This window comes from Macaca thibetana, chromosome 2 (genome assembly GCF_024542745.1).
Source record: "Macaca thibetana thibetana isolate TM-01 chromosome 2, ASM2454274v1, whole genome shotgun sequence".
NCBI classification, from domain to species: Eukaryota; Metazoa; Chordata; class Mammalia; order Primates; family Cercopithecidae; genus Macaca; species Macaca thibetana.
Genome location: NC_065579.1, coordinates 45,233,781 through 45,253,359, shown reverse-complemented (window position 1 = coordinate 45,253,359; position 19,579 = coordinate 45,233,781). Strand labels below are relative to the sequence as shown.

The window sequence follows — 19,579 nt, the reverse complement described above, 5'->3', positions numbered from 1 at the left end:
ATATTAGATCTTTGTCAGATGCATACTTTGCAAATATTTTCTCTCATTCTATAGGTCATCTGTTTATTCCCTTGATAGTTTCTTTTGTTGTGCAGAAGCTCTTCAGTTTAATTAGGTTCCACCTGTCAATTTTTGTTTGTGTTGAAATTACGTTTGAGGACTTTAATCCACCTTAATTTTTTTATATGGTGATAGGTCCAGTTTCATTCTTCTGCATATGGATAGCCAGTTATTCCAAGCACTATTTATTGAATAGGAAGCCTTTTGCCTCATTGCTTATTTCTGTTTACTTTGTCAAAGATCACATGGTGGGGGTGCAGCTTTATTTCTGGATTCTCTATTCTGTTCCATTGGTCTATGTGTCTGTTTTTGTGCTGTACCATGTTGTTTTGGTTACAGTAGCCTTGTGGTATAGTTTGAAGTCAGGTAATGTGATGACTCCAACTTTGTTGTTTTTGTTTAAGATTGCTTTAACTTTTCAGTTCTTTTTTGGTTCCATATGAATTTTAAAATAGTTTTTTTCTAAGTCTGTGAAAAATGATGTTGGTAGTTTGACAAGAGTAGCACCGAATCTGTAAATTGCTTTGGGTAGCATGGCCATTTTAACACTATTAATTCTTCCTATCCATGAGCATGGAATGTTTTTCCATTTGTTTGTGTTGTCTCTGAATTTTTTCAGTAATGTTTTGTAGTTTTCATTGTAGAGACTTTTTTTAACCTTCTGAGTTAGTTGTATTCTTACATATTTTATTCTTTTTCCAGCTATTATAAATAGGACTGCATTCTTGATTTGGCCCTCAGCTTGAACAATGTTGATGTATAGAAATTCTGCTTGAAGATCAGTTGTTTGAAAATACACATTCAGTGGAGAAAAAAGACAAAAGAACAAAAAGGAACAAAGACTGCCTATAAGATATAGAAGAGTACCTCAAAAGATCAAATATAAGAATTCCTGTGTTTAAGAAGGAGCAGATCAAGAACAAGGGATAAATAACTTATTCAAAGAAATAACAACATAAAACTTCCCAACATTTGAGAAAGATATAAATATCCATGTACAGGAAGGTCTTAGACCACCAAACAGATTCAATCCATATATGACATATAATAATCAAACTCACAAAGGTCAATGACAAAGAGAATACCCTAAAATCAGCTACAGAAAAGAAGCAAATAACATATAAAGAAGCCCCAATTCATCTGGAAACAGACTTCTCAATGAAACCATGCAGGCAGGCAGGAGTGGAATGGCATTTTCAAAGTGCCCAAAGGGAAAAAAAGCCCTGCCATCCAAGTATTTTGTATCCAGAAAAAAACTGTTATTTAAATAAGAAGTAGAGATAAAGTCTTTCCCAGACAAATGAAAGCTGAGACAATTCACCACCACCAGACTCACCTTGCAAAAAATGCTAAAGGGAGTTCTTCAATCTGGAAGAAAATACAAAACACTGGTGTGCAAAAGAAAAAATGTTCAAGGTATAAAAACTATTGGTAAAATTAAGTATACAGACAAACACAGAATAATCTATTACTGTATTTATGGTATATAATCCATTCACATCTCTAGTGTGAAGCCTCCAAGACAAGTTTATCAAAAACAATAATAGCTATAGCAACCTGTTAAGAAATAGGTAATATAAAAATATATCAGTTGACAACTAAAAGGGAAAATGTTGGGAGATGCAGTTAAAGTGTAGAATTTTTTTTGCCTTTGTTTCCATTCTTTTGTCTGTGATCTAAGATAAGTGTCATCTCTTTAAATTAATGTTTTTTTATATATATATATATATATATATATATGAATGAGACGGAGTCTCACTCTATTGCCTAGGCTGGAGTGCAATAATTTGTTATATTTATAAGATGTTTTTTGCAAGAATCATGGTAATGATAGTATGAAACCTATCCATTAAAAATAAACATCAATAAATTAAAATATACTACCAGAGATAATCACTTAACTACAAAGGAAGACAATAAGAAACAAAGAAAGGATAAGAGAAGTCTCAAAACAAGGAGAAAACAAGCAATAAAATGGTAGCATTAAGTCCATACTTATTTATAATCACACTGAATATAAATGGTCTCAATTGTCCGATTAAAAGGCACAGTGTGGCTTAATGGATAAAGAAATAAGACCCAACTATATGCTGCCTTCAAGGAATCCATTTCACTTAAAAGATACACATAGACTGAAACTGAAAGTGAAAGATATTCCATGTAACTGAAAACTAAAAAAGATCAGGAGTATCTATACTTATATCAGATAAAATAGACTACAAAGACTAAAAAAAGACCAAGAGGTCACTATATAATGATAAAGGTGGCAATTCTTCAAGAAGATATAACAATTACGAATACCTATGAACCCAACACTGAAGCCCCCAAGTATATAAAGTTAACGCTTGCTTTATATACATGGGGGGGTCCAGTGTTGGGTCTACAATACAGTAATAGTAGGGGACTTTAACATGCCACTCTAGTAACAGACAAATCATCTAGACAGAAAATCAACAAAGAAAGAGTAAAATCAAACTACGTACTAGATCTAATAGGCCTAACTGACAGTTACGGAACATTTCACCCTATTGCTACAGAATATACATTATTTTCACCAGCACATGAAACATTTTCCAGAACAGACCATATCTTAGGCTACAAAACAAGTCTAAACAAATTCAGAAAAATACAAATCACATCAAGTATCTTTTCTGACCATATGGAATAAAACTAGAAATCAATAACAAAAGGAATTTGGAAAATACACAAACACATAGAAATTAAATAACATGCTCTTCAATCACCAATGGGTCAATGAAGAAATTAAGAAGAAAATTTTAAAATTTCTTGAAACAAATGAACGTGGGAATACAACATACCCAAATCTATAAGACAGAGCAAAAGCAGTACTGAGAGGGAAGGTTACAGCAATAAATTCCCATTCTAGAAAAGTAGAAAGAGTTCAAATAATCTAATGATGCACCTTGAGGAACTAGAAAATCAAGAACAGTCTGGGCATGGTGGCTCACGCCTGTAATCCCAGCACTTTGGGAGGCCACGATGGGTGGATCACTTGAGGTCAGGAGTTCAAGAGCAGTCTGGCCAACATGGTGAAACCCCGTCTCTACTAAAAATACAAAAATTAGCCAGCATGGTGGCACACACCTGTAGTCCCAGCTAGTCGGGAGGCTGAGGTGGGAGAATTGCTTCAACCTGGGAGGTGGAGGTTGCAGTGAGCCAAAATCATGCCATTGCACTCCAGCCTGGGTACAGAGTGAGGCTCTGTCAAAAAAAAAAAAAAAAAAAATCAAGAATAAACCAAACCCAAAATTAGCAGAGGAGAAATAAAGATCAAAGCAGAAATAAATGAAATTGAAATTTTAAAAAATACAGAAGAGGCCAGGCATGGTGGCTCATACCTGTAATCCTAGCACTTTGGGAGGCCAAGGCAGGCAGATCACTTGAGTCCAGGAGTTCAAGACCACCCTGGCCAACATGGTAAAACCCCATCTGTACAAAAAATGCAATAATTAGACAGATGTGGTGGCACGTGCTGCGAGACCCTGTCTCAAAAAAACAAAAACAAAAACCACAGAAGATCAATGAAATGAAAAACTGATTTTTTGAAAAGATAAACAAAATCAACAAACCTTTAGCTAGACTGAGAGAGATCCAAATAAAAAAATTAGAAATGAAAAAGGAGATATAACAACTGAAACCTTAGAAATACAAAGAATCATTAAATAATATTATATACTACTATATACAAAACAAATAGGAAAACCTAGAAAAAATGGTTAGATTCCTGGACACATACAACCTACCATGATTGAGCCATGAAGAAATAGAAAACCTCAACAAACCAGTAAAGAATAACAAGATCAAAGCCATAGTAAAAAGTTTCCCATCAAAGAAGTTCCCAAGACCTGATGGATTCACTGCTGTATACTACCGAAAATTTAAAGAAAACTAGTACCAATCCTACTCAAACTCTTTAAAAATATTGAAAAGGAGGGAATGCTTCTAAACTCATTCAAAGAGGCTAGCATTACCCTGATACCAAAACCATACTAGGAACCAACAAAAAAAGAAAACTACAGGCCAATATACTTTGATTTATTGATATAATAAATTCAACAACACATTAAAAAGATCACTTGTCATGATCAAGTGGGATTCATCCCAAGGATGAAAGGATGATTCAACATATGTGTTTCAATAAACATGATACACCACATTAACAGAATCAATAACAAAAACCATATAATTATTTCAATGGATGCCAGAAAAGCATCCCTTTATAACATCCCTTTATAACATCCCTTTATAACAACAACAACAACAACAACAACAAACCCTCATCAAAACAGGTATAGGAGGAACATACTGCAAAATAATAAAAGCCAACAGGGAAAAATTGAAGGCCTTTCCTCTAAAGACTGGAACAAGACGATGATGCCCACTTTCCCACTGTTATTCAACATAATACTGGAAGTCCTGGCCACAGCAATTAAGCAAGAGAAAGAAATAAAGAGTATCCAAATTGGAAAGGAAGAAGTCATATTAGCCTTGTTCTCAGATGACATGATCTTACATCAAAAAAACCCTAAATACGCCACCAAAAAACTATTAGAAGTGATAAAAAAAAAAAATTCAGTAAAGTTGCAGGATACAAAAATCAGCATACAATGTCAATAACATTTATATATGTCAAATAACAATCTGAAAAAGAAATCAAAAAAGCAATCCCATTTACATTGGTTACAAAAAAATAAAACCAAGAAAACTAAGAATTAATCTAACCAAAGAAGTGGAAGATCTAGGCAAGGAAGACCATAAAACTCTGATGAAAAAATAGAAGAGGTCACCAAAAAATGGCAAGGTATTCCATGTTCACATACTGGAAGAATATTGTTAAAATGACAATACTACCCAAAGTAATTTTGAGATTCAATGCAATCCTTATCAAAATACCAATGACATTCACAGAGAAACAGAAAAAATAATACTAAACTTTATATTAAACCACAAAAGATTCCAAATAGCAAAGTAATCCTAAGCAAAAAGAACAAAGCTGGAAGCATCACATTACCTGACTTCAAAATATACCACACAGCTATAGTAACCCAAACAGCATGGTACTGGCATCAATACAGACACATAGACCAATGGAACACACCCAGATACAAGTCCATGTATTACGACCAGCTCATCTTTGACAAAGGTGCCAAGAACATATTTTGGGGAAAGGACAGTCTTTTTAATAAATGGTGCTGGGAAAGCTGGATATGTGGAAGAATGAAACGAAACTAGACCCCAATCTCTCACAATACACAAAAATCAAATCAAAACGGATTAAAAACTTAAGTATAAGACCTCAAATTAAACACTGGGGAAACTCTTCAGGACACCGGTCTGGGCAAAGATTTTTTGTGTGTAAGACCTCAAAAGCACAGACAAGGCCGGGCATGGTGGCTCAGGCCTGTAATCCCAACACTTTGGGAGGCCGAGGCAGGTGGATCATGAGGTCAGGAGATCGAGACCATCCTGGCTAACACAGTGAAACTCCGTCTCTACTAAAAACACAAAAAATTAGCCAGTGTGGTGGCAGGCGCCTGTAGTCCCAGCTACTTGGGAGGCTGGGGCAGGAGAATGGCATGAACCCAGAAGGTGGAGCTTGCAGTGAGCCGAGATAGCGCCACTGCACTCCAGCCTGGGTGACAGAGCGAGACTTCCTTCCTTACACCTTAGACAAAAATTAATTCAAGATGGATTAAAAACTTAAATGTTAGACCTAAAATCATAAAAACCCTAGAAGAAAACCTAGGCAATACCATTCAGGACACAGGCATAGACAAGGACTTCATGACTAAAATACCAAAAGCAACGGCAACAAAAGCCAAAATTGACAAATGGGATGTAATTAAACTAAAGAGCTTCTGCACAGCAAAAGAAACTACCCTCAGAGTGAACAGACAACCTACAGAATGGGAGAAAATTTTTACAATCTACCCATCTGACAAAAGGCTAATATCCAGAATCTACAAAGAACTTAAATTTACAAGAAAAAATCAACACAACCCCATCAAAAAGTGGGCAAAGGATATGAACAGACACTTCTCAAAATAAGACATTATGCAGCCAGCAGACACATGAAAAAATGCTCATCATCACTGGTCATCAGATAAATGCAAATCAAAACCACAGTGAGATAGCATCTCATATCAGTTAGAATGGTGATCATTAAAAGGTTAGTAAACCAGATGCTGGAGAGGATATGGAGAAATAGGAATGCTTTTACGCTGTTGGTGGAAGTGTAAACTAGTTCAACCATTGTGGAAGACAGTGTGGCAATTCCTCAAGGATCTAGAACTAGAAATACCATTTGACCCAGCGATCCCATTACTGGATATATACCCAAAGAAATATAAATCATGCTACTATAAAGACACATGCACATGTATGTTTATTGCGGCACTATTCACAATAGCAAAGACTTGGAACCAACCCAAATGTCCATCAGTGATAGACTGGATAAAGAAAATGTGGCAAGAATACACCATGGAATACTATGCAGCCATAAAAAAGGATGAGTTCATGTCCTTTGCGGGGACATGGATGAAGCTGGAAACCATCATTCTGAGCAAATATCACAAGGACAGAAAACCAAACACTGCATGTTCTCACTCATAGGTGGGAACTGAACAATGAGAACACTTGGACACAGGGTGGGGAACATCACACACCAGGGCCTGTTGTGGGGTGGGGAGAGGGGGGAGGGATAGCATTAGGAGATATACCTAATGTAAATGATGAGTTAACGGGTGCGGCACACCAACATGGCACATGTAACAAACCTGCATGTTGTGCACATGTACCCTAGAACTTAAAGTATAATTTTTAAAAAAGGAAAAAAAAAGTACAGATAACCAAAGCAAAAATAGACAACTGAGATTACATTAAGCTAAAACACTTCCACTAAGCAAAGAAAACAAAAGTGAAGAGCTAACTCATAGAATGGGAGACTATATTTGCAAACTATCCATCTGACAAGAGATTAATAACCAGAATATGTAAGGAGCTCAAACAACGGAGTAGCAAAAAACCAAAAATAAATAATCTGATTTTACAATGGGCAAAAGATCTGAATGGATATTTCTTAAAAGAAAACATACGAATGACCAACAAGTACATGAAAAATGCTCAACATCACAAATCACCAGAGAAATGCAAATCAAAATCACAATGCAGTATCATCTCACTCCAGTTAAAATAGATGGTATCAGAATGGCACGCAATAACAAATGCAAGCAAAGATGTGGACAAAGGGGAACTCTCACACACTGCTGGTGGAAATGTAAATAATTATAGCCACTATGGAGAACAGTATGGAGGTTCTTAAAAAACTAAAAATAGAATTACCATACGAGGGTAGTGGGGGTGTTAAGAGAAGGTGGGTGCTTAATGGGTACAAAAAAATTTAGAAGGAAAAAGACCTAGTATTTGATAGCACAATAAGGTGACTATAGTCCATAATTTAATTCTACATTTATTATTGTACATGATAAAAGAGTATAATTGGATTGTTTGCAACACAAAGGATAAATGCTTGAGGGGATGGATACCCCATTTTCCATGACATGATTATTACACATTGCATGCCAGTATCAAAAATCCCATGTACCCAATAAATACATATATGTACTATATACCCACAAAACTTTTTAAAAAATTATTATACTTTAAGTTCTGGGCTACATGTGCAGAACGTGCAGGATTATTACATAGGTATACATGTGCCATGGTGGTTTGCTGCACCAATCAACCTGTCATCTAGGTTTTAAGCCCCGCATGCATTAGGTATTTGCCCTAATGCTATCCCTCCCCTTGCCCCCCATCCCCCAATAGGCCCCAGTGTGTGATGTTCCTCTGTGTCCATGTGTTCTTATTGTTCAGCTCCCACTTATGAGTGAGGACATGCAGTGTTTGGTTTTCTGTTCCTGTGTTAGTTTGCTGAGAATGCTGGTTTCCAGCTTCATTCATGTCCCTGCAAAGGACATGAACTCATTCTTTTTTATGACTGCATAGTATTTCATGGTGTATATGTGCCACATTTTCTTTATCCAGTCTATCACTGATGGGCATTTGGGTTGGGTCCTAGTCTTTGCTATTGTGAATAGTGCTGCAATAAGCATATGTGTGAATGTGTCTTTATAGTAGAATGCTTTATAATCCTTTGGGATTATTTTAACCTTTTTTTTTAAAAAAAGAACTACCATATGATCCAGCAATTCCACTATTAGATATATATATACAAAAGAAAGGAAATCAATATATCCAAGAAACATCTGCATTCCCATGTTTATTGCAACATTGTACACAATAGTCAAGATATGGACTCAACCTAAATACCCATCAATGGATGAATGGATTTTAAAAACATGGTTTATATACATAATGGAATATTATTCAGCCATTGAAAAGAATGAAATCCTGTAATTTGCAGCAACATGGATGGAACCTGAGGCCATTATGCTAAGTGAAATAAGCCAAGCACAGAAAGACAAATTTCACATGTTCTCACTTATATTTCAGACCTAAAAACAGTAGATCTCATGAAGATAGAGAGTAGACTGGTGGTTACCAGAGGCCAGGAAGGAATGGGATGGATGAAGGGGAAAGAAAATAATATTCATGTATTTATTACCACTGAACTGTACACTTAAAAATGGTAAAGATGGTAAATTATAGACATATATTTTACCTGAACAAGAAACAAATAAAAAATTTTTTTAAAACACAGTAAGAAACCACTACACTTCTGCTAAAATGACTAAGATAAAAAAGACTAACAATATCAAGTTTCAATGAGTATGTGGCGGAATTAGAACCATCATACTTTACTAGTAAAAATGTAAAACTGTTTCCAACCACTTTGGGGAACAGTTTGACAACTACTTAAAAAGTTAAACACACCCAGAAATTCCATTCCTGGGGTCTACCCAACAAAAATAAAAACATGTCCACACAAAGACTTGTAAGTGAATGTTCACTGCCAAAAACTGGAAACAACTCAACTAGTAACAGTAACTAGTAACAGTGGCTAGCTCTAGAAATGAAAAGAAAAATTGGGATTGAACAATACTTCCCTTTAGAGATTCTGGCAATACAGAAGCATAATGTCATAATACCTGAATCTTACAGGCTATATTATTCATTCATTCTCATATCAAAAGCACTCTTTTTGGAGATTCATTCCATTCCATTATTCCAATACTCCTTCATCATCATCACTGTCATTTCCTACCTCCGTGTCACTCTTGTATATTCATTGAGGACTGTGGCACTAAGCAGTCTCTCTCCCAAGCCATTTTCTCCCACTATGCCAGAAGAATTCCATATTCCTAAGATGACCCCAGCCAACATCCTACTTTCTTGGTAGATACTAAGCCAAGTTTTACAAATTCATTTGCCTTCAGGAGTGATGTTGGTAATAATATGAATAAAGCTGAGTGTACACAGGGCTTACTGGCATTCAAATTCAAAATTATAAACAACACTATGCAAGTTAAACAAAACTCTTCTGCAAATTAAATTTAACTGGCAATTCATTTCTTTGCTATCTTTCCCAATTCCGGTGTTTCTCAAGTTGTTTAAAATTTTTGTCTTCCACTAATAGATAACAAATAAAGACTCCTTCTTTAAAGTTATTTGAAATTTCAAAATACATCAAATATTGAGACTAAAACCAAATCACAGCTATTATATCACTGAAAATGTTTTTCTAAACTACAATGGTTCACTACCCTTCCCTGGCCCATTAGGAAATATTACCCTGAAACTACACCATCTCTAAAATTTAAAAACTAATTGTCTCTTTTTTTTTTTTTTTTTGAGACGGAGTCTCGCTCTGTCACTTAGGCTAGGCTAGAGTGCAGTGGTGCAATCACAGCTTACTGCAGCTAGAATACGGTGGTGCAATCACAGCTTACTGTAGCCTCAACCTCCTGGGCACAGGCAATCCTCCCACCTCAGCCTCCTGCATAGCTGGGACCACAGGTGCAAGCCAACTCATCTGGCTATTTTTGTAAAGACAAGGTCTAGCCATGTGGCCCAGGATGGTCTGGAATTCCTGGACTCAAGTGATTCACCAGCCTCGGCCTCCCAAAATGCTAGGATTATAGGTGTGAGCCACCGTGTCCAGCCATCTCACTTTCTTATTGCTAATATATTGGCTCTTCAAATTCTGAGAAACCTTGCTATTTCTCTTTTTACTAATTTTTTTTCTTTTGAGACAGAATCTCACTCTGTCGCCCATGCTTTAGTGCAATGGTGCAATCTCAGCTCACTGTGACCTCCACCTCCCAGGTTCAAGTGATTCTCCTGCCTCAGCCTCCCGGGTAGCTGGGACTACAGAGGCATACCACCACGCCCAGCTAATTTTTGTACTTTTAGTAGAGACGAGATTTCACCAAGTTGGCCAGGCTGGTCTCGAACTCTTGACCTCAGGTGATTGGCCTGCCTCAGCCTCCCAAAGTGCTGGGATTACAGGCGTGAACCACCATGCCCGGTCTCTTTTTACTAATTTTGTTAACCTCCTTTTCTTCTGCAGTTCTACTTAGCAATTCTCAGAAATCACTTAAGTCAGGGGTCCTTGCCATTTCGTACAAATGTTTTCTCAAAGATCATTAACAAACTCTCTCAAACTCTACTGTTAATGTTCCAATCATTTGCAGTTTCCAAATAAACAAATCACATGCTGTACTTTCTGCCTAAAGTACCTTTCAATTTTTAACTCTTACTCATACTAAAAGATCCATGTCAAGTCATAGCTCCCCTAAAAGCCTTCAAACAAGTTTGTCCCCCAACCTCAAACCAAGCCAGGTAAAGTGTTTTCTCTAGCTTCAACCTTTAAGCCCCCGCTGCTTCAACTACACACTTATTTAACAAGCATATAATTTGGAAAATATTTACACTTAATACTAATAAAGGATTTTAAAACTGGAAAAAGCCTTAAAGATAATTTCTGCTTGTCATTTTATAAACTAGTCATTTTAAAACTAAAAAGTTAAGTCATGTAGCCATAGCTATCAACCAGATCTTATCAAAGAGAAACATAAATCCCTTTGTAAAATAGACTTGAAAACAGAAAAAATGTCCAGGTAAACCCCTGCAAATAAACATCAGATTGATTCCCAGGAGACTTTCCCAAATTAGAGATTTGTCACTATCTCAAATCCATCAAATATTTGTTCTTCAACAATAGGGATATATTCTGAGAAATGTGTTGTTAGACAACTTCATCATCTTGCCAACATCATTAACTGAATTTACACAAACTTAGTTGACATAGCCTATTAAATATCTAGGCTATATGGTATAGCCTACTGCTCCTAGGTTACAAAACTGTATAGCATGTTACTGTGCTAAATACTGTAGGTAACTGTAACACAATAGTAAGTATTTGTGTATCTAAATATAGAAAAGTTATAGGAAAAATACAGCATAAAATATTAAAAAATGGTACACCTGTACAGGGCATTTACCATCAATGAGCTTGCAGAATTGGAAGTTGTCCTGGGTGAGGTAGTGAGTGAGTGGTAAGTGAATGTGAAGGCCTACAACATTACTGTACTACTACAGGCTTTATAAAAAGTATACACTTAGGCTACCCTAAATTTATATTTTTAAAGTTTCTTTCTTTAACACTAAATTAACCCTAACTCACTGTAACTTTTTTATTTTGTAAACCTTAAATTTTAACGTTTTTACCATTTTGTAGCAACAGCTTAAAACACAAACACATACAGCTGTACAAAATATTGTTTCTTCATATCTTTATTCTATAAGTTTTTTACTATTGTTAATTTTTAAATATTATACTTTTAAGTTCTGGGATACATGTATGGAATGTGCAGGTTTATTACATAGGTATGCACGTGCCATGGTGGTTCGCTGCACCCATCAATCTGTCATCTACATTAGGTATTTCTCCTAACGCTATCCCTCCCCTAGCCCCTGCCCCCCAAATGGGCCCCAGTGTATAATGTTCCCCTCCCTGTGTCTGTGTATTTTCATTGTTCAACTCCCACTTATGAGTGAGAACATGAAGTGTTTGGTTTTCCATTTCTGTGTTAGTTTGCTGAGAATGAGTGTTTCCAGTTTCATCCATGTCCCTGCAAAGGACATGAACTCATCCTTTTTTTATGGCTGCACAGTATTCCATGGTGCATATGTGCCACATTTTCTTTATCCAGTCTATCATTGGTGGGCATTTGGGTTGGTTCCTAGTCTTTGCTATTGTGAATAGTCCTGCAATAAACATACGTGTGCATGTGTCTTTATAGAAGAACGATTTATAATCCTTTGGTATATACCCAGTAATTGGATTGCTGGGTATTTCTGGTTCTAAATCCTTGAGGAATCACCACACTGTCTTCCACAATGGTTGAACTAATTTGCACTCCCACCAACAGTGTAAAAGCATTTCTATTTCTCCACATCCTCTCCAGAATCTGCTGTTTCCTGACTTTTTAGTGATCACCACTCTAACTGGCATGAGATGGTATCTCACTGTGGTTTTGATTTGGATTTCTCTAATGACCAGTGATTATGAGCTTTTTTTCATGTTTGTTGGCCACATAAATGTCTTCTTTTAAGAACTGTCTGTTCATATGCTTCACCCACTTTTTGATGGGGTTGTTTTTTTCTTGTAAATTTGTTTAAGTTCCTTGTAGATTCTGGATATTAGCCCTTTGTCAGATGGATAGATCGCAAAAATTTTCTTGCGTTCTGTAGGTTGCCTGTTCACTCTGATGATAGCTTCTTTTGCTGTGTGGAAATGCTTTAGTTTAATTAGATTCCATTTGTCAATTTCTGCTTTTGTTGCCATTGCTTTTGGTGTTTTAGTCATGAAGTCTTTGCCTATGCCTATGTCCTGAATGGTATTGCCTAGGTTTTCTTCTAGGGTTTTCATGGTTTTAGGTCTTACGTTTAAGTCTTTAATCCATCTTGAGTTAATTTTTGTATAAGGTGTAAGAAAGGGGTCCAGTTTCAGTTTTCTGCATATGGCTAGCCAGTTTTCCCAACATATTTATTAAATAGGAATCCTTTCCCCATTGCTTGCTTTTGTCAGGTTTGTCAAAGATCAGATGGTTGTAGATGTGTGGCATTATTTCTGAGGCCTCTGTTCTGTTCCATTGGTCTATATATCTGTTTTGGTAACATTACCATGCTGTTTAGGTTACTGTAGCCTTGTAGTACAGTTTGAGGTCAGGTAGCGTGATGCCTCCAGCTTTGTCCTTTGTAAAATTTTTTATTAACTTTTTTCTTTTTAGACTATTAAAAATTAAGACACAAACATACATATTAGCTTAGGCCTAGGATCATCAATATCGCTGTCTTCCACTTCCATATCTGTCCCACTGGAACGTCTTCAGGGGTAATAACATGTATGGAGCTGTCATCTATGACAACAATGCCTTTTTTTGGAATACTTCCTGAAGGACCTGCCTGAGGCTGTTTTAGTTAACTATTTTTTATAAGTAGAAGGAATACACACTAACATAATGATAAAAATATATTATAGTAAATATATAAACCAGTAACATAGTCATTTATTATCATTATCAAGTATGATATACTGTACAAAATTGTATGTGCTCTACTTTTTTTAAATGACTGGCAGTGCAGTAGGGTTTGTTTACACCAGAATCACGACAAACATGTGAGTAATGCGTTGCACTATGATGTGACCACAGCAATGACATCAGTAGGTAATAAGAATTTTTCAGCTCCATTTTAATCTTACAGGACCAATGTCATATATGTGAACTGTTTTTGAACCAAAATGTCATTATGTAGCACATGACTGTATGTATAAATGTTTCTGCTGAAAATTGGATTCTCAAATCTAGCCCAGCACCATGTATCTTATACAGAATGCCCATGTGAGATCTTGCTCAACCTATGACAGGGTATTTTCTTGGTCAATCAATTCTGAGTTGTTCTTAACATTTTTAACTGGGGAAACAGGAAGAGATGATCAATAAGAAAGAGAAAAAGACTTGAACATTGTGTGAGAGGTGAAGATAGAGGCATAAAAAGTCAATATTTAGACAGAAAATAGTTTTGATTTCTTTACAAATGAGATAGGAGGTGGTATCTCTACTTCTTCCATGACTTGGAACATCTCTTGGATTAATAAACTCTGCCTCTAAAAAGCAAATAGTGCCCCTGCCAGCAGGTATGAGATAACTTCATTCATAATTTGAAGGATTTTTGCAATTATTCAGCATTTGGTGAACATTTGCAGAATGCATTATATAAAGCAAAGGAGCTACAAGTTTGGCTTTTATAAGTCATCCCAGCATAACATTTCTTAAAAGCTGCACAGAAAGAATACCAATTTTAAAAACCAACATTGTTGATATATACTATATCACACATCTATTTATCAAAAGTTTAATGTTCTAACCTGGAATGTCGGAGGCTGTCCTTTTTGTTTTTTGCAGAACACAATGTGCATTCACAGCCAACTGCATGGGGCTTGGGTAGAGATACATCCTGTTTTAAGAGCATTGTAAGAATTTCATAGTTGTTACGATGAGCAGCTAAAATGACAGGCGCAACATCCATAGTCGTTGAATACTCAGGATTCTGAATTCGTTCCATTAGTTTCTGAAAAATATTTATATAAATGTCCAAAGTTATCATTTGTGACTTCAAAAAATATATTTATCTGAAGACTGAAATGAAAAAACAGGAAGGCACAAAGAACTTAAGAATTATTTAAGGAATACGTTAAACATCTTGCTTGGATTAAATTTTTCTTTGAAACCTCAAAACTTAACTCTAATTAATAAATGCAATGTAATTGTAACAGACAAAATCTTCAATAGGTAACATTCATATAACTAGAGATCTGTTTTTTTCCAACAAAGAAGTGAGAATATCTACAGAAATATCTTAGGGAAAAGTGTTTAATTTTCACAAGATTATAGAACCATGTCTGACAAAAATAAAGAACAAGAATGTTAGAAAAATATATTAGAAAACCAAAAATGCTTAAAAAATAGGGAGAATATTAACATGGTCGAAAAACTATAAGAATTTCACCTCTATGGCAAACCTTATCACATTGACAGCAATGCAGCTACTTGAAAAGGGTAATAGGAAGCACTCTTCATTTTGTATAATTTTCTACACATTTTCAATCATTACATATACTACTTCCTACTATAAATGCCAAGAAATTAACAATAATGCTAATATTTAATGAGTTCTGGAACTGTTAGGCACTTTACATTTATCATCTCATTTAATTGCCACAGTAGCCTGCAAAACCTAGCATTATAATCCCCATGAAGAAACTGAGGCTCAGAGAAGTTAATGTGCCTGAGCCACAAACAGGGTGGCTGGGTGCTGAATCCAGGTTTGTACTCTGGAGCTGGAGCTCCTTCCACTACAGGAGCCCATGGGTGTGGTAAGAGCATGAAATGAGGAAAGTAACATTAGTAATTCAAGAACCAGGCTTAAATAAAAAGGTTGACTATTTTATAACTATCATATTTTCTTTCTAATACTTCTTTTTTGTAATATTGTAAAAGTAGTATATATACTTATTATAAAATATCTGAAAATACAGAAAATCAGAAAAAAAATTTTAAATACCCACATTCCTACTACCCAAAGAACATGTTCCAGCATAGTATTTCATTCTAATCCTTTTTCTACTATACCCCCCGCCCCCCGACTTTTAAGGACATCTTTGGCATAAACAGTAGGTATTCTAAGGACCAATGATTAAACAGTGGTCCTCAATGTCTCCAAGATCAGGGACCCTTTTAATAATCCATAAAGCAGGATCTTTACATAACCCAGAATCTTCAGAAAAAAATAATTCATGCACAGAATTTTGTATGCAATTTGAGGAAGTTCATAGATTCTGTGTTCAAGTATTTTATTTTGCTAATTTACCATAAACATCTTTATGAAAAGAGCATTTTCCAAATTTAGGATTATCTCATCAACATAAAAGCCCAGAAGTGGAATTATGGGTCTAAAGGCCATGAACAGTTTTGAAGCTCTTGAAACATATTGTTAAAGTCCTTTTAATAGTTTATATTACCAATAATATACGAAGGTACCCATTTCAAACTAAAGTTTCACTTGCCAGCCTTAGGCATGATCACTCCCAATTTATAGTGAAAAATACTATCATGAAATTGTAATTTAATTTCCTTTGATCACTGGTAAGTTTTAATATTTTCTGATATACTTATCTGATTTTCCTCCTCTTTTATGACTAATTTGTTTATATGCTTCTTATTTATTTATTGAAGACTTCAAATTAATGACTTTATTTTAAAATTACAGAGAAACCTAAAACTAGTCCTTTTCCATCTTATCATTGCATTACAAGCTATAAAGAAGAAAAAAATATGTATTTAATCCCTTAAGAGAAAAGTGGTCCTCATGTTTCCTATGAAACATACTTAACTATATGAAAAACACCACTAGATATGCATAAGATTAAAGTTCATAATTCCATTGTTCATAATATAATCTGTATACTATTAAATAAAAAACCTAAATTTGAAAGTAAATTGCCAAAAAGACAATCTGGCAAGCCAAGAATAGAGAATGAATTCATTGAAATGCTAAAAGAATATTACCATTATTGAAATGCTAAAGGAAACAATATTTTTGTTCTGCTTATAGCCAGTTTATATTCCCAGCAGTTATTTAAAATATATAAAAATATTGAATATTGCCTCTCTAGAAGTAAAAGGGCTATCAAGATATGATCTTGGCTGGGCCTGTAATCCCAGCACTTTGGGAGGCCGAGAACGGTATATCACCTGAGGTCAGGAGTTCCAGACCAGCCTGGCCAACATGGTGAAACCCCGTCTCTACTAAAAATACAAAATTAGCTGGGCATGGTGGCACGTACCTGTAATCCTAGCTACTGGGGAGGCTGAAGCAGGAGAATCACTTGAACCTGGGAGGTGGAGGTTGCAGTGTTCTGAGCTCACGCCATTGCACTGCAGCCTGGGCAACAAAACAAGAGTGAAACTACATCTCAAAAAAAAAAAAAAAAAAAAAAAAAAAAGATATGATCTTGCTGTCATTGAGTGTATTTAAATAAAAGCTGAATAGAGTAGAGACAGAGTAGAAAGTGTTTTTTTGTTTTTTGTTTTTTTTTTGAGACAGAGTTTTGCTCTGTCACCCAGGCTGGAGTGCAGTGGCTTGATCTCAGCTCACTGCAACCTCCACCTCCCAGGCTCAAGCAATTCTCCTGCCTCAGCCTCCCAAGTAACTGGGATGACAGGTGCACAGCACCACGCCTGGCTAATTTTTCTATTTTTAGGAGAGACGGGGTTTCTCCATATTGGTCAGGCTGGTCTCAAACTCCCGACCTCAGATGTTCCATCCATCTGAGCCTCCCAAAGTTTCTTTTACTAAGTAGGTGAGGGCTGCCAACACTAAGATTTAATCAGTAGTGATAATGGTGATTAATAAAACCAGTTAATGGTTCCAGTACTCAAGCACACTACACCCTACCCTTCCCCCACAGGAAAGGAAATGGACTAAAAGGCTAGAAGATGGGACAGGTGTACCAAAATATAATAGTAACTGCAAGATAAATGGCAGAAAATTGAATGGTATTTTAGATATTTCTGATCCTTTGGATAGGGACTATATTCTTAGCCCTTTGTTCCTTATTCCTGTTGGTTTCTTACCATCGCTTAAACTAGATGGTACTATCCTCCGGAGAAAGTCACACTTTTGTAACAGTCTGAATGAGAGTAAGATTTTTCAGTTAATATATAAAATAAAGTATGCAATTTAGCAGAGCCTCTCACAGTTCTCAAACATGGCAGAGAGTCAACAACCAATTTATAATTCTTTCTTAAAACAGTATTTTTATTCTGCTTATAGCCAGCCTATATACCCACGAGTTATTTAAACTGCTTGTTTCACTATATCGTCACCAATAATGAATGTTATCATGTTTAAAATTTGATAAAAAACAATAAAATTAGCATTTATGTAGTAGTGACTATCCTCCTAACTACAAAAGCAATAAAGAAAAATAAAAAGAGTACAAAAAAATCTGTAATTTGATTATTCAATGAGAGATGATGATTGTTAGGTAACATTTTGTTGCATTTCCACACAGTCCCTTTTCTATGCATATTTTTAACCTTGGATCAAATTATATGTACAATCTATTTAATTTTTCTTATTCCACTTACTATGTTATATTTTTCCATGTTCCTAACTATTCTTTTAAAAATACTGTTTTAATGACGGCATAATATTCCATCGTACATATATGTAATCATTTATATTTCCTATCTTCTATTTCGGAATGTTTACATTATGTTACATGGGCTTTTAAAAATTACTACAAATAAGATCACAACCAACATTTTTGTCCACATTTCTGCCCATTTCCTTGATAGGTTCCCAGAGGAGAAAGCACTAAGTTAAAGCATATGAACATCTTTCTTATGACAGATCCTGCCAAAACATTTTCCAAAATACCTGCCTCACTAGTTGCATATGAGACTGTAATACTCCCTTGCTATCAATGATTTTTTCTTAATTTTCAACTTTAATAAGTAAACTTGGTAAGTTTAAAATTAGTATCTTACTGTATTTGATTATCATTAAGATTTAACATTTTGTATTTTGTGATTTTTACGTCCTTTTCTAATGTTTTTCACCAATTTGTCCAATATTAAGATTATTAATTTATGATATATGCTGCAAATATCTTTTGCCAGTTATTCATCTGCTTTCTAAATTTTGTCTGATGTTTGGATTCCAAAAACTTAACTTTTTTAATAGCAAAAACTGTGCCACTGTGATTTCTGTCCATTGCTTTTATGCACATAAAGTCTTTCCATTCCCAATCAGTTAAATATTCACCTACATTTTCTTCCAGTTTGTTGGTTTCATTGTTTACATTTAATTCTTATCTATCTGCAAACTAATCTATATTTTCAACATTACCTGCAGAATATTTCAAACAATAAATACTGGTCCACAGTGACAAAATTATGGAAATATCAACTAAATTAAAAAAGCTTTCCTGAAAGAAATACTAATTATTCCTGCAAGTGTCTACTTACTTTAAAGTAATATTTTACAGAGTGAGAAAAAAGATCTATTTTTTGAAAAAAAGAAAATCAATTTGAGGGAAGGAAAAAATGGCAATGGGGCAGGAGATCTATTCTGGTTTAAAAATCCAAATTAATAAATATTTAAAAGTACTAACTACTATAGTTGGTCTTGATGATCGTTTTGGTCGATGATTAAGTAGTATATCAACAGCTCCCACTACTTCAGAGTCGATTGCCACCAAAAGTGCATCTGCAGACTTTAAAAAAAAAAAAAGTTAAAAATGAAAATGGAAGATAAAAAGGTAAACTACTTCTTTTCACTAATCCATAAATAAAACTTTTTAAAAATTTTAAACTGTATTATATACAGTAATACTAACTTTTCAAAAATGTTGACTGTACAAATATTAGTACATTTGCTTGCCTTAGGAGTACTTCTGTGTACC

General features: G+C 35.1%; 1 protein-coding gene across 4 annotated transcripts in view; it reads right to left on the bottom strand.

The window, feature by feature from the left end:
* TRPC1 (transient receptor potential cation channel subfamily C member 1) overlaps positions 1-19,579 on the bottom strand; it is an 80,866-nt gene that overhangs the window by 42,425 nt on the left and 18,862 nt on the right. For 2 of the 4 annotated variants that reach the window (XM_050778146.1, XM_050778144.1), the window contains 2 exons: positions 19,289-19,390; positions 14,477-14,679 (listed from right to left, as the gene is read on the bottom strand). In XM_050778146.1, coding sequence (XP_050634103.1) covers positions 14,477-14,679; positions 19,289-19,390 — 305 coding nt within the window. The remainder of the gene's footprint in view (positions 1-14,476; positions 14,680-19,288; positions 19,391-19,579) is intronic. The other 2 variants (XM_050778147.1, XM_050778145.1) reach the window with 1 other exon arrangement.